Source organism: Pelophylax lessonae, assembly GCF_965119305.1.
Source record: "Pelophylax lessonae genome assembly, chromosome: 9".
NCBI classification, from domain to species: domain Eukaryota; kingdom Metazoa; phylum Chordata; class Amphibia; order Anura; family Ranidae; genus Pelophylax; species Pelophylax lessonae.
Window position 1 is genome coordinate 234,548,098 of NC_138776.1, and position 15,621 is coordinate 234,563,718.

The window sequence follows — 15,621 nt, forward strand, 5'->3', positions numbered from 1 at the left end:
TATAGGTAATCCCATAGAAGAAAAAGATTGGCGTCATATCTGACACACCACAGCCCATTGTTCTATCAATACTGCTGCAACTAAATGTAATTATAAACTATTAATGAGGTGGTATATGGTTCCCCAACATTTATCTAAAATCAACCCTACAATCTCTGAAAAATGTTTTCGAGGCTGTTAAAATGTTGGCACCTTCCTTCGTATATGGTGGGAATTTTCCAAAATTAAGCCGTTTTGGACAGACTTAACAAATATTTTATACACATATTGTTTATTCACTTTTCGTTTTTTAGAACGTGTATCAGCTTCATCATCCATTATTTGTGTTTTATTCGTTTTGTGACTAATTTATTTTGATATCACTTGATTGGTTCACTCCAACCTGAGTGGTTGACACCTATGAGTTTAGCACACCTGCTTTTTTATTTATAGTATTTTTCCCGATTGGTTCTAAGGTTGCAGCTTTACTTTTCTTCATCCAGCGCACTTCTTTTATACCAATTCTTTACCAAAGTTCCCAGCCTATAAATGCACCTCCTCGATCATTTGCTTTGTTAAAGCGGAGTTCCGGCCATGAAAAAAATGTTTCAATAAAAATACCACCGGGACAGTCAGGGGTAGTACATTCCACAATGAAAAAAAAAAAAATATCATGAGAATGTTCCTGTAATGGCCTCTATTAATTGCATAGAGAAAACGAGGGATAAAAATGCAATGAACTAGGAAACCACTCCTCTGATACCTCTTGATCCCAAAATTGCATATGAAAAAACATGTAGGGGAAGGTAGGTAAGGGAGAAGAGCCCCCCTTAAACCATATCCACCAAAAGGGTGATCAATATGGGGTACCAATGAGTCAAAAAATAGTAAGTAGTGGTGCTAAAGATAAATAGTTTATTATTATTATTATTATTATTATTATTATACAGGATTTATATAGCGCCAACAGTTTGCGCAGCGCTTTACAATGTGAAGGAAGACAATACAGTTACAATACAGTTCAAAACAGGAGGAACTAGAGGGCCCTGCTCGTTAGAGCTTACAATCTAGAAGGGAGGGTCAAGTGAAACAAAAGGCAATAACCGTGGGGGATGGGTTGATGGAGAAAATGGAGGTACATTTGTTAGGGGTTGGTAGGATAGGCTTCTCTGAAAAGGAGGGTTTTCAGAGATCGCCTAAAAGCTAATAGAGTGGGGGATAATCGGACAGATAAGGGTAAGGAGTTCCATAGGATTGGAGAGGCTCTGGAAAAGTCCTGGAGGCGAGCATGGGAGGAGGTGATGAGTGAGCTAGAGAGCAGGAGGTTTTGAGAGGAACGAAGAGAGCAATTAGGTTGGTATTTTGAGATGAGGCTGGTGATGTAGCTGGGGGCTAGGCTGTGGATTGCTTTGTAAGATGTTGTAAGTATTTTGAATTTAATTCGTTGGGTGAGCGGAAGCCAGTGGAGGGCTTGACAGAGAGGAGCAGCGGACACTGAGCGATTGGTGAGGTGGATGAGTCTGGCGGCAGCATTCATGATGGATTGAAGGGGGGATAGCCTGTGTAAAGGTATGCCAATGAGAAGGGAATTGCAGTAGTCGAGGCGCGAGATGACCAGGGAGTGAACTAGGAGTTTTGTTGTGTCTTTGGTTAGAAAGGGGCGTATTTTGGAGATGTTGCGGAGGCTGAGGCGGCAAGATTTGGACAGCGATTGGATGTGGGGTTTGAAGGAGAGTTCAGAGTCCAGGACACCACCTAAGACCTTGGCATGTGGGGATGGGCTGATGGTAATGCCATTGATATTGACGGAGAAATCAGGGGAAGGGGCACGAGGTGGAGGAAAAAATATAAGCTCGGTTTTGGATGGATTGAGTTTGAGGAAGTGGTGAGACATCCAGACCGATATGTCTGATATTATTAGGCACTTGTGCCTGGTGAGAAGACTGTGCATGAACAAGACACAAAATACAATATAAAACCAATTAAAAACATAACTGCAAGGACCTGCACATGAATGTAGCCTGAAATTGAATGGTAAAAGGTAGGTTAAGCTTGGTCAAACTACTGCCTCATGATCCTAGAAAAAGATCAAACTGAACCAGTCCATGGAAATGATAATCAATCTGTGAAACGTCACAGTAAAATAACCAGGTTATGAATCACACAGGTGTCCCAAGAAAAAGGATGAATGGATGTTCAAATATCGTTCCTGATACTTGGAAGAAATTTTAGGTTGGTGATGATGTAAACAATCGTGTGTATATACTGGTTATCAACAGACAAAATTCACTCAGGCTGTTCCTCCTCAAATCAATAAAGGGTAGTTTCAATATAAGGGAGCAATACAGGAGAGTGATATAAGTACTTGACGAAGACAATCACATGGAATGGTCAGGAATGAGGAATCCTATTGTGGAGATCAGTGCTGTATCTTGGCCTAGGCCAACAAGGCCCAGGCCTAGGGCAGCACTTTGCAGGGGGGCAGCAAAAAAGCTGATGGGACTGCACTGATATGCTGCCCTGATGGGCACTGATATGTTGCACTGATGGGCACTAATAGACTGCACTGATGGCCACTGATGAGGCAGGACTGATAAGGCTGCACTGATGGGCACTGATATGATGCACTGGTGGCCACTGATGGGGCTTGTACTGATGGCCACTGACGAGGCTGCACTGATGGGCAGTAATGAGGCTGCACTGATGGGCACTGATGAAGCTGAACTTATGGGAACTGATGAGGCTGCACTTATGGACACTGATAGACTGTGGTTGTGGTCTGTGGTTTACAGATGACAGGGCGGGTCATAAACACGAAAGGGTGTGGCCTTTACAGGAAGCGGTGGGTCATATTTAAATTAGGGGTGCCCAAGTTTAGTCAGGCCTAGGGCAGCAAAAAACCTAAATACACCACTGGTGGAGATCCAAGGGTGATGAGGTAATGTTGCCGGTACGTTGGCCGGAGTATGCAAAAGCCCAAGGAAATGCTTATACACAGGTTCCTCCGTGATCCATTAGATGAGGGCAGTGATGAACAAACACTCACAGCCTAGTAAAGTAAAGTTCATACCTCTGTGTACCGAGTCCTGACTCCGCCGGTATTCACTGTGCGCTATGTCGGCGTTCCACCACCATGCTTGCTCCAGCCTCGTTCCGAGTTGGCGTATGGGTCCGTCAGTGGCGGCCTGACGTCATGTCCGGTTTTGGCGAGCTGAAAGCAGGGGGAGCCGAAGGAGAGCCGGCCGTGTTGGAGTCGGACGTACACAGGGAAGGCTGATTCAAAGTGTGCAGGTCCTAGGACACTGCCGCTGACATGTTTCACCAACCTTATGTTGGTTTCTTCAGAGCTGATTAAGGAAGGAAGAGGTGTGCACATATATAGTGTTCATCTCTAATCAGTGAATCAGATACAGGTGTATGTGGTCAATTGCAAACACTGACTGAGCACTATCTTTTTTAACCACAAGATGTCGATATTTCAACTATCAGGGTAAATAAACAGAAATATCAATTACACCTGCTTCCTGGTGTCCCAGGGTTGACAATTAGAGAAGACCCAGAAAGTTATAAATAGACTCAAATATCGTAGAGAGCAAAATAAAATTAAAGTCTTCTATAAGGTTAAATCTGGTTTTGTGTAGAAAAGTAATGAAAATATGAGAGAAGGGCTAGACTGCATGCATATCACAAATTGAGGTTAAGTGAACAATCATAGTAAACAAGAGTCTATTTGAGGAAGAATCCGCCAGAGGTGCTGTGGAATAGCCAAAAATAAGAAAACAAATCACATTGAGAAAGTAGATGGACAGATATAGGACTTTGATCCCAAGGACCCAAGGGGGCCTAAATATGGTTCAGAAATGTCCCTCTTTATCCGTTGGTAATTATAACTGGCACATCAAGCGATGGGCCTTAGATTAGGTACCCAAACCTTGATTCCACAATGGCTAGCCTCTGATCTGTCCCGGTTCGCACTTACCTGCAAGAAGAAATACTCACCTTTAAAATTTCTTCTCCAGCGTTGTGGGCAGCTGAAGCCAGCGCGATCCTCTTCTGCGTCCTCTTCTCCCAGAATGCGCTGACACCGGCCCCGCTCGTCACTTCCGGTGCAGCGCCGCATTCCTCCACAGCTTGTGGGCATGCCCAGAAGCTGTTTAGCAGGGAATGCGGCGTCGCATCGGAAGTGACGAGTGGGGCCGGTGCCGGCGCATTGATTCCTGGGATCGATGACGTTCAACTCCCAGGAATCATTGCAAACCGGAAGTGTCGGCGCGGGCCGCGGCCTCCGAGGGAGGAAGTGGAAGAAAGGTGAGTATATTTTTCTACAATACAAGTTAAGTAAAAAAAAAAATCGTAACTATCCATTTCCTTTTCAGGTGCCGGAAAGCAAGCGGATGGCCACAAAATCGATTATGTCGATTTTGTGGCCGGAACTCCGCTTTAAATAACAGAAAGTAGAATCCTGTGGTGAAAGAGTGACACCCAAAAGTGGGAAAGATGGCTATACACGTAAGTTTCAATATATATATATATGTATATTTCAACAATGCACCATATAATATTTAGATAATTTCTAGTAGTGGTAATAACCCAAGATCTTAAATCCTGCTTTACAAGCAAAAGTGGTATGCTATTATTATTATTATTTTATTTATTTTTTTTAATGCTTAGCAATGTAAAATCTGATTATTCAGAAAGAGCAGTACTCATATAAATTATTTGTAATTGTCTGTTCATGCTGCAATGGTAAATTGGATTAGCAGGTGAAATCTTTAATGCAGCTAAACATTCTACGTGGGGGTGAGGAAAACAAACAAACGGGGATTCCAATATACCTGCAAACTGCCTTTTAGCGAACTTGTCATTAAAACATTATGTAGGCTGCTGCCATGCTGGTCCTTTGCATTCAATATTTTTGAGTCACTGACCTGAGATAAGTGTGTGCATAAGAGATTCCAATTTTAGACTTCTGTTGTTGCATACCTTAAGGCTTCATTCACATATAGTTATCTCAGATCGCAGGCAGAATTGCCGAGATTCTGCCCACGATCCCGAACCACTGCAAGTCGCGGGACACCCGTGCGATTCCCGTGACTTACAAGGCTCCATTCACATATAGGTGTCTCGGATCGCGGGCAGAATTGGGGCCATTGCAATTTGCAGGAAGCCCATACGATTCCCTTGACTTGCAATGGTACCCCAAACATGGCACGATTTTTCCGCAATTATCACCTGATGAATAGCGGTAAAATTGTGCAAACCGAATCATGGGACGCATGTCGCCCAAAAGAAGTTCTTGTACTTTTTTGGGGCGACAGGCGTCCCTTGATTCTGTTTGTGCGATTTAACGCGTTTCGTCAGGTGACAATTGCGGGAAAATGCTGACGCATTTGGGGTGCCATTGCAAGTCACTGGAATATTCTGAGGAAGAGTCACTTCCGTTACCGAATCTGACTGGTCACCGATTCTTATGGAACACCCTGCATTTGTCTTGGGAACATAGCAGCTGTGCCCCTGCCCCAGCATGTTCTTGACTTCCTCTGTCTTATCTCCGCCTCCTGACTTCCGGAAATGAGCAAGTGACGCCTCTTCATTCCTGGAGGTATCGGATTAAACATCGGAGTATTTGCACGATTACAAGTACTCGTGCAAATGCTTGGTATCCCCACTGATACTGATACTAGTAACAGTATCAGGGAAACCCTATTGCCTACCTTTGGCTCATCAGAGTATTAAAGATAAACTCAAGATTTTATTTAACCAAACTAGTCCAACAAACTAATTCTTTCACGGACAGATGTACTTGCCGGTAGAGCTGTAAATACTGTATGTACAATCGTATACAGCTATGTGTTTGGACAGTGGGATGGGGACTTAATGACCCATTCCCAAAAGAAGATCAAGTTGGGTTGATCACTGCTCCACCATTCAGAGGAAGCTTGTATAATGTACAGTTTATACAGTGCTACCAGGAAACAGCTCTCAGGACACAGCTTCCCATCTGTTAGTGAAGAAAATAGTTTGTTTAGATCAGCTTGGTCCAATCCAAGTAGGAGCTGAACAGGAAGTAAAACAAAAGTCGGCATAACTTTTTTGTTAACTCATATGGGTCATTCAAATTTCCCATGTTGATCGAGTAATTCTTCCTCTATAGCATTGGTTCTCAACTCCGGTCCACAGAACCCACTAATGGCACTTTTCCACTGGAAGTACCGGCTCGGCTCCACTCGGCCCTGCTTGGCTCTGTTGGTTTTCCACTGCATGGTACCGCATGGTACCGTGTTGGAACGGTTCGGTGCGGTTCGGTACGGTTTGCTTTTCCACTAAAGTAAAGTGGGTGGGATAACAATGATTCTCTGACCAATCAGTGGCTAGTAGTGACAAACATTCAAGGCTGCATGCAAAGGATTGTGGGATATGGTACCGGGAAGGCCCTGTTGGAACCACAACTGAGGTGGTACTGTTTAAGCGAGCCGTACCGTTCGGTTCCATGTAGTGGAAACGCGCCGCCGTACCGTACCGTACCGAACCGTTCCTACACCGTACCATGGGGTACCAGCAGTGGAAAAGCACAAAAGCGAACCGAACCATTCGGTTCCATGCAGTGGAAAAGCGCCATAACAGGCCAGATTTTAAGTACCACCTTGGGGAGATGCAGACTAGAATACTGCAATCACTGAGCAGCAAAATATATCACCTGTGATGTATTTCAATTATCTTGCAAACCTGGCCTGTTAGTGGGTCCCGAGGCCCGGAGTGGAGAACCACTGCTCTTTAGTACCTTTTCTTCTTTTTCATTACAGATGATGAATAATGAATTCCGAACAGAAGCAATGTGTCGTTGTTGAGTCCAAGATAAAGGGGGAGGGGGGTGGCAGGCTTTCCGACATCCACAGAAGACTACAGAATGTTTGCGGAGATGGCACATTGACAAAAACAATGTACACAGATGGCTGAAGAAGTTTAAAGAAGGGGAAGACAAACTGCGCAGTGGGAACCATCAATGTCGGAGAGCCTGCACCCCCCTCCTTCATCAAGAACTCGATGAGGGCACATTGCTTCTGCTTGGAATACATTTTTTACCTGCAATTAAAAGAAAAAGATTTACTATAGGGGACCTATGTAAGTTATTAAAAAGGTTATTCCTACTTTTACATATGCCCACTTTTGGTACAGCTCTTGTATTTAAAGTTAAATCAAATCTGGACTTAGGCTTTATGTTTTTGGTTGAACTTAATGGACACGTGCCTTTTTCTCAAGCTGTAAAACTATGGATTTTCTTACCGCATGTCGATAATTAAGGCATCTGTGTTAACAACCTTCTTCCATACATGTTCTACCAGAAGATTTGATACTTGGCTCAGAAGTTCCCAGTCAGCAAACATATCAAATCTCATGTAACCAATATTCTTTTCAAACACATCCGTGTGGAAGGAGAACTTGATAAGATCTTCAAACACATCAGGAGAGGGGATCTGAAAGAAGGAACAACGTTTTAAAATCAACAAGAATCTGTCTATAATTACTTACAGATTTCCTGTATATTAAAGTGATTGTAAAAATTAATTTAAAAAAATAAAAAATAAATATGTTATACTTACCTGCTCTGTGCAACAGTTTTACACAGAGCAGTCCCGATCCTCCAATTCTGGGGTCCGCTGACAGCGCTCCTAAATCCTCCCCCCTTCCGAGTGCTCCTTTGCACACAGTAGGTTCATAGACATTAACAACATCCACTCTTTGCTTACTGGCTGTGATTGACAGCAACAAAAGCCAATGGCTACCACTGCTGCCTCCATGGCCAATGGAGCGAGAGAGAGAACAGAGAACAGTGAGGGCTGCTGCTCTCGAACACTGCACTGAATTGAGATCAGGCTCATTAAGGCCGGTCCTACATGGGTCGAATTTTGAAAGAATTTACTTTAGAAAATCTTATCTAAGAATTTTTGTTCGAATTTCGGACATTTAGTGGGCCGCAGCAGTGGCTGATTTTCATGCGGTCATTGATGGTCTCAGTCTGTTGATGACCGGCAGGGTGAGAGGACAGCTACACCCGCTTGTGAGCAGGATGGTCCACTGTATTGTCTGAATTTGGATTTCTCCTCCTTTGCGAGGAAGTTTTGGCTTTGATATCACCCACAGATAGAGGTATACTGTGGATTTTTGGATCTAATTTAATCCAATGTATCTATCTATGGAAAAGCCTCTTGGAAGATTTTTTAGTATTCATTGGCTTCACTGTTTTCCCATATCTTCCTGCTTTGGGAATTTTTTCATCAACTGGTCTGTGATTGTATGCTGCTATTTGTTGCACTGATTTTATATTATTGATGGATCTTACTTTGGACAACCACACTTGGTGGTATTTTCTTCCTCTATGGTTGTGACACATCTTGTCAAAGATTAAAGTGGTGTTAATTCAACTGTTTTCAGATCCTGAAGAAGCCCCCTATGTCTGGGCGAAACGCGTAGATCAAGAATTAAACACATTTGTTGTAATTGAGTGTGCAGAGTGAGATACATCATTTGGAGCAATGTACTGTTAAAAGATGCTATCAGTTTTTAATATTTAATATAGTAATAAAATGTATCCTTTTTAATATTGCTTATATGTTTATTTATGCCTGGCACCTCGAATCCCTTTATCTCCCTACCGCGGTTTAGGAAAAGGAGCAGTGGGTTTCCTTTTTTCTTGATCCATTACATTGAGGGATAGTGCCTTAGTGTTTTGGGGGCTGGGGGGGATCCTGTTTAGAGAAGGTTTTTTCTTTACCCTAATGCAGAAAATGCATTAACCACTTGCTGACCAGCCGCCGTAGTTTTACGGCGGCAGACCGGCTCTATTACACGAAACGACATAACTGTATGTCGCTTCCTGTAATAGATAGTAGGGGCGCCGAAGGCGCGCACACCCACCAATTGGCCAGAGGGGGATCAGTGGGTCCGCCGCTCAACCACAATCGCTCCCCATGGAGACAGAATGGTGGTCTGCCTATGTAAACAAGGCAGACCGCCGTTCTGTCACAGATGAACACAGGGATTCTGCGTTCTTTCTATTTAGGAACACGGATCTCTGTGTTCATCTAGTGAGTCCACCCCCCACACAGTTAGGAGCACACTTACCCTTTGATCGCCCCTGGTGTTAACCCCTTCCCTGCCAGTGTCAATAGTACAGTAACAGTGCATATTTTTAGCACTGATTACTGTAGTAATGTCACTGGTCCCCCCCCAAAAGTGTCACTTTAGATGTCCAATCTGTCTGCTGCAATGTCACAGTCCCACTTAAAATCACTGATCTCCGCCATTACTAGAAAAATAAATAAATAAATAAAAATGACAGAAATCTTTCTTCTAGTTGTATACGTAAAAACTTTTGCACAAACCAATCAACACACTCCCACTGTTACTGATTATATAAAATGTGAGTTAGACTTTGGCTTCAATTTGTTAGTGTATTTAAATCTGATAATATATTTAACACTACCTTCCTCCAGACTAACAATGCTGCTGTCCGCTTCCCCCCATCTGCTCATTCCTCCAGAGTTGTGTCTCACTAATATAGGAGGTGTATTACTCGCCAGATCAGAAGGAAAAAGTCAAAGTAAAGAAAACTGATGTAGCCATCACAATGATTGGTAAGCTGCAATATAATACCTTTTTGGTTTTAGGTTTAATACCGTTTTAAGGTAAAAAAAAAAAAAACTAAAGGCAATTTTTTTTTTTTTTTTTTAATTTTGGATAGAGTGGAGAGGAGTTAGAATACCTGCCAGTTTTTATTGCTGTCGGTGCCCCTTTTAGGGCGATTTGCCCTCTTGTTTTCCTGTTTACCATTATTATCGAAAGTAAAAGAAAATCCCAAATTTTTTGTTGACATCAGAACACTAATAGAGCGGAAATCTTCCAATAGGGACACTAGTTCTGGTGACCCTGGTGACAAACCAGGATTCCATCACTTTGGAGGGATTTCCTCTCACTTCCTGTTTTGGCTATGGGACAGGAAGTAAAGGGAAATCTCAACGATGCAAATGTAGCCTTCTACTGCAAAGGCCCTGCACAGGGCACAGGTCAGGTCTAACACCAAGAAGGGCAACCAAACTGATAAGAGGAATGGAGGAGCTCATCTATAAGAAAAGATTAGAGAAACTGAACTTATTCTCTTTTGAGAAGAGGAGATTAAGGGGGGATATGATCAACATGTATAAATACATAAGGGATCCATATAGTGAACTTGGTGTTGAGTTATTCACTTTAAGGTCAACACAGAGGACAAGGGGCACTCTTTACGTCTAGAGAAAAACAGATTTCGTCTCCAAATACGGAAAGGTTTCTTCACCGTAAGAGCTGGGAAAATGTGGAATAGACTCCCTCCAGAGGTGGTTCTGGCTAGCTCACTAGATTGCTTTAAAAAGGCCTGGATTCTTTCCAAGGTGTGCAAAATAAGTGGCTACTAATATTTATAGGTAAAGTTGATCCAGGGAATATCCAATTGCCTCTCGGGGGATCAGGAAGGAATTTTTTTCCCCTGCTGTAGTAAATTGGATCATGCTTTGCTGGGGTTTTTTTCGCCTTCCTCTGGATCAACTGCGGGTATAGGATTGTGTATATGGGATTGTATGGTTGGGTTTTCAATACTGTTTTTTTTTTTTGTTTTTTTATTGGTTGAGCCAGATAGACTTGTGTCTTTTTTCAACCTGACTAACTATGTAACACCAAGAAGAGCTTGCTATAGTTGTCCTGACTCAATACATGGTCTAAGTGGACTGAAAGCAGGATGCAAAAGGCCTTTTAGGCCAGGCTAAGTATTCTCTGTCATGAGTATTAATACCCTTAGAGGTCCTAGGAGAGGTGGGATGAATCTTAAGGTGCAACTGCAACAGTCCTGTCTCTGGAACGACATGAAGGGAGTCGTGGGCTGAATGTATAAAGCCTAATGGGCAAGTCAGAGCCCTAAATGAGTATTAATGAATCTGGGAGAAAGAGAAGAACATTTTGGCCCGGGTAGAACTATGGAGTGGGACGTAGAAAGAGAGTATGGAATACTACAGAAGGTAGCTTGTTGAGCTCAGCTGACAGAGTAGGATGCTTCACCTTATGTGTCTCAGTTTAAAAGATAATTCCCCCTTGGAACATGTTACATGTTTTGCCCATATTTAGAGTGGCACATGTAACACATTCTAGCAGCTGCAACCTCTCTCCCCCAATGACAGTGCCAGCGAGTGGGCACCTTCTCCGGGCGCCCGCTGTCGCTGTTTGAAAATAACGTGGCCATGTGGGGCTCTGTGAATGGGAAACTACAAGTAGCTGTCGGCTTATAGTTTCAATGAACTACCATGGTGCTGTTGAGAGCTTTGGCAGTTCATTCTCTCTTCCTGCCTGTAGGAACGGACAGAAACACAGACAAGTTTGCAGGAGACCTTCATGACACCCATGATCTGCTGATCGCAGGTGCAATGCTAATATAAAAAATAATAAATGCACATTTTTTTATCTTCAAAAAGATGTGCATTTATTTTTATTTTTTATAGATTAAATTAAATCCTTTAACCGGTTGCTATATACTGCGGCGGTCAGCCCCGGCCAGGCAGAGTGAAGTACCGGTACGTCACTTGCCTGTCACTTCCTTGTGAGCCAATAGCGGGTGAGCGCGCGCCCGCCACGGCTCGTTCACAGAGAAGATCGTCGGTACAGAGGGAGAAAGTCAGGCGGCTGATGTAAACAAGCCGCCTGTCATTCTCCCCTGTGTAGAAACACTGATCACACGGTTCTACTATGTAGGACCGTTGATCAGTGTTCCTACACTAGTAGCCACAGCCAATCACAGTAGAAAGCACGCCCCTAGGGACACACACAGCTCCTCCCTCTCAAATAAAGTTAACCCCTTCCCTGCCAGTGTAATTTTACAGTAACAGTGCATATATATAGCACTGATTACTGTAGAAATGTCACTGGTAACCCCAAAAGTGTCAAAAATGTCAGTCAAGGGTCCGATCTGTCCGCCCCAATGTTGCAGTACCGCAAAAAAAATCGCAGATCGCCGCCATTACGCGTTAAAAAAAAAACAACAAAAATGACAAAAATCTTTCCCTTTGTTAGTAAACGCGATAACTTTTGCGCAAACCAATCAAAATACGCTTTTTGCGATTTTTTTTACCAAACATATGTAGCATAAAACAAATTGGCCGAAAATGTTAAAAAATTTTGATTTTTACATCTTTTTGGGGGGGAATTTCATATAAAAAAATGTGAAAAAATATTGTTATTTTTGCAAAATTGACGCTCTTTTTTTGTTTATAGCGCATGATCAAAAAATCGCACAGGTGATCAAATACCACCAAAAGAAAGCTCTGTTTGTGGGAAAAAAAGGACGTCAAATTTGTTTAGGTACAGCGTCGCACGACCGCGCAATGGTCCGTTAAAGTCACGCAGTGCCGAATCGCAAAATACCCCCTGGTCTTTTAGCAGCCAAATCCTCCGGGGCTTAAGTGGTTAAATACATACAGACAGAGAATTTCCCCTTTTTTGGGACTTTTAAGACACTTAAATTGCAAAAATATATACAAGAAGTAAAATGCGTAAAAACAGAATTTATTGATACATCAAGAGATAACAAGAAGCGACATGGCTAACTAGGCTACTATTACACCAACTGTGAAATGTATGAAAATATGATGAATCTTCCTCCACCCGACGCCTTTTCGGAGAGTTCATGTCTCCTTCATCATGGGTATGAGGAGTATCATATAGTCAATCAGGTGGTGGTGTATGTAGACATGCCATGTTTCAGGTAAAAACAAAGTTTATAAGAAACTGTACTCTTGCCTATCATATTATAGTGTGCAATATCATTATGTTTTAGAGGCATAGAAGTGGAGAAAACGCCACCTCTATGGTGGGAAAAGGAGGCCGTAGGCCTTAGAGGGCCAACCCCTGGCCTTAATACAGGTCTGGAACATGTAGTCCCCAATATGGATGATATAGCGGGGCTTCTAGCTAGAGAGCCTCACAGGTGACAATGCTTGTGGTAAAACACCAGTTTTTGAGCATAGAGGATAAATGTCCAGTCCTCAGGTCCAGATTCCAAGCAGGATACCCTGTACACTATAATATGATGGGCAAGAGTACAGATTCTTTCAAACTTTGTTTTTATCTGAAACATGGCATGTCTACATACGACACCACTTGATTGACTATGTGATACTCCTCATACCCCTGATGAAGGAGATGTGAACTCTCCACGTCGGGGGGAGGAAGATTTATCATATTTTCATACATTTCACAGTTGATGTAATAGTAGCCTAGTTAGCCATGTCTCTTCTTTTTATATGTTGATGTACCAATAAATTATGTTTTTACGCATTTAACTTCTAATATACATTTTTGTAATTCAAGTGCCTTAACCACTTTACCCCCAAGCCTATTTTTGACACTTTTTGTTCACAAGTTTAAATCAGTATTTTTTGCTAGAAAACTACTTAAAACCCCCAAACATTATATATATATTTTGTAGCAAAGACTCTGGAGAATAAAATGGCGGTCATTGCAATATTTTTTGTCATGCGGTATTTGCGCAGCGGTCTTTCAAACGCCATTTTTTGGGAAAAATTACGAAAAATCACATTTCACTGCATTTAAAAAAAACGAAACAGTAAAGTTAGCCCATTTTTTTTGTATATTGTAAAAGATGATGTCATGCTTCCTGGCTTTGATCGGGACTCCATCCAGCCGGCGGACATGTCGACTGGGTGCTCGGGTCTCCCGGTGGGACGGGAGACCCGGGCAAAGCCACGGAAGGCGGCGGCGGGAGGGGGGGAAATCCCCTCCCACTCGGCGGGGTAACAATCGAGCGGCTCCCGAGCCGCATTGGTCATTACCGCCAGAAAGCCGACCGCCGGCTGTAAACAACGGTACCGGGGTGATGCCTCTAGCTAGAGGCATCACCCCGGTACAACCACGCAAAGCCAGCCGACGTAGGTCTACGTCGCTGGACGTAAAGTGGTTAAAAGTCCCAAAAAATAGGGAATATTCTCTGTTTGTATGCATTTAACTATAGGGATGTGGCACTTTGCTGAGGGTTGTCACCTTAAGTCTATATTATCCTTTAACCAGTTGTCAACCACCCACCGCAGTTTTAATGTGGCAAGGTGGCTCGGCTGCGTGAACTGGCGTAACTGTACGTTGGTCGCGCACGGGGTAGGCGGTGCGCGTGCGCCCGCTGTCCCCGCGATGTGCTGATTCGGCTCAGAACCAATTAGTCATCAGGTCCAGGCCAAATATTTTTAGCCTGGACCTGGTGATTGGTTGTGACCAATTTCAGAATGTCCCGTGCCTTTGTAATGTAAACACAGGCACAGAAAAATGATGCAATCTCCTCTCCTGGAGCCCTTTTAGGTTCCAGCATGAGAGACAACATCTACCGTGAGTACACAGGTACACTTACACCAGTACACATAGGCACATATTTAACCCCTGATCCCCCCCTATTTAACCCTTTCACTCCCTGTCACAGTGTCACTATATACAGTATACGGATAATTTACTGATCACTGTATTAGTGTCATTTGTGACATAAGTTAGTGTGAGAGGCAGTTAGTGGTAGTTTAGCGGCAGTCCCAGTCCTAGTTTTAGGGTACCCGCCATATATCCCTTAATAAAGATTTAACCCCCTGATCACCCCCAGTTAATCCCTTCATTGCCCTGTCACAGTGTCACTATTATAGTGTACAGATCTTTTTTCTGATCACGGTATTAGTGTCACCGGTGCTGTCAGCTAGCATTAACGTTAGTTAGCGTCAATCCAGGACAGCGTCAGATTGCCCACCGCATATTTAGTAATACATTTTAACCCTTAGATTGCCAGCTAGACACACACACACTAAACACCTCCATTACTAGTATAGTATCTGAACGGATCAAAATCTTTGATCAGATCAGAACTCTACTAGCATCCCCAATAGTTTAGTATAGGGTCCAAAACGCAGCGTCTGCAGGATCAGCCCTGACACCTGCCAGCACCTGCGTTTAGCCCATCTGCCCAGCAACCAAGAAGTGCAGTATCAGAAGATTACTGTCACTTCCAATACACAGCACACTAAACCGCAGCGTTAGCAGAGTCAGGCCTGATCTCTGCTAGCACTAGCAGTTAAATGTTTTGGTAGTGGTTCAAACAGTCCTTGACAACCATGTGCTTTTTTAACTGTGAGTCACTCTAGGCACCAATAAATGTACTGTATTGGCCAAAATGTCCAAACAGAGGTACACTAGTGAAGAGGCCTACAGGATGCTGTGAATGACAGATGAGAGCGATGGGGAAGATTCACTGTCAGAATCAGGCTCAGTATTCAAACCTGTAGAGAGCAGCGTCATCCTGACAGATAGCTCTGACGACGGAGTAGTGATCCCTGCTAGGGTCAGGCATACCCGACCCCGTTCCTCAGTTGCTGAGGTGCAACAATCGCAGGGTTCTCGTATGCAGCAGAGTGTCAATACTAGTGCTGCTCAACCTTCTGGTAAACTGGCAAGCACCAGCGGCCTAGTCCATCCTGGTCATAGACAAACCAGCACTGCAGTAGCGAGTCCCGTAAGTGCAGTACCAGCTGGTGTGGTGGTCAGCACAAGTGGTGTCCCGCAGCCACCAAAAATTCA

At 43.4% G+C, this 15,621-nt stretch overlaps 1 protein-coding gene across 1 annotated transcript in view; it reads right to left on the reverse strand.

The window, feature by feature from the left end:
* Nucleotides 1-15,621, reverse strand: part of RBP3 (retinol binding protein 3) — a 51,803-nt gene that overhangs the window by 20,780 nt on the left and 15,402 nt on the right. Inside the window, exon 2 of the mRNA XM_082268305.1 lies at nt 7,264-7,454. Coding sequence (XP_082124431.1) covers nt 7,264-7,454 — 191 coding nt within the window. The remainder of the gene's footprint in view (nt 1-7,263; nt 7,455-15,621) is intronic.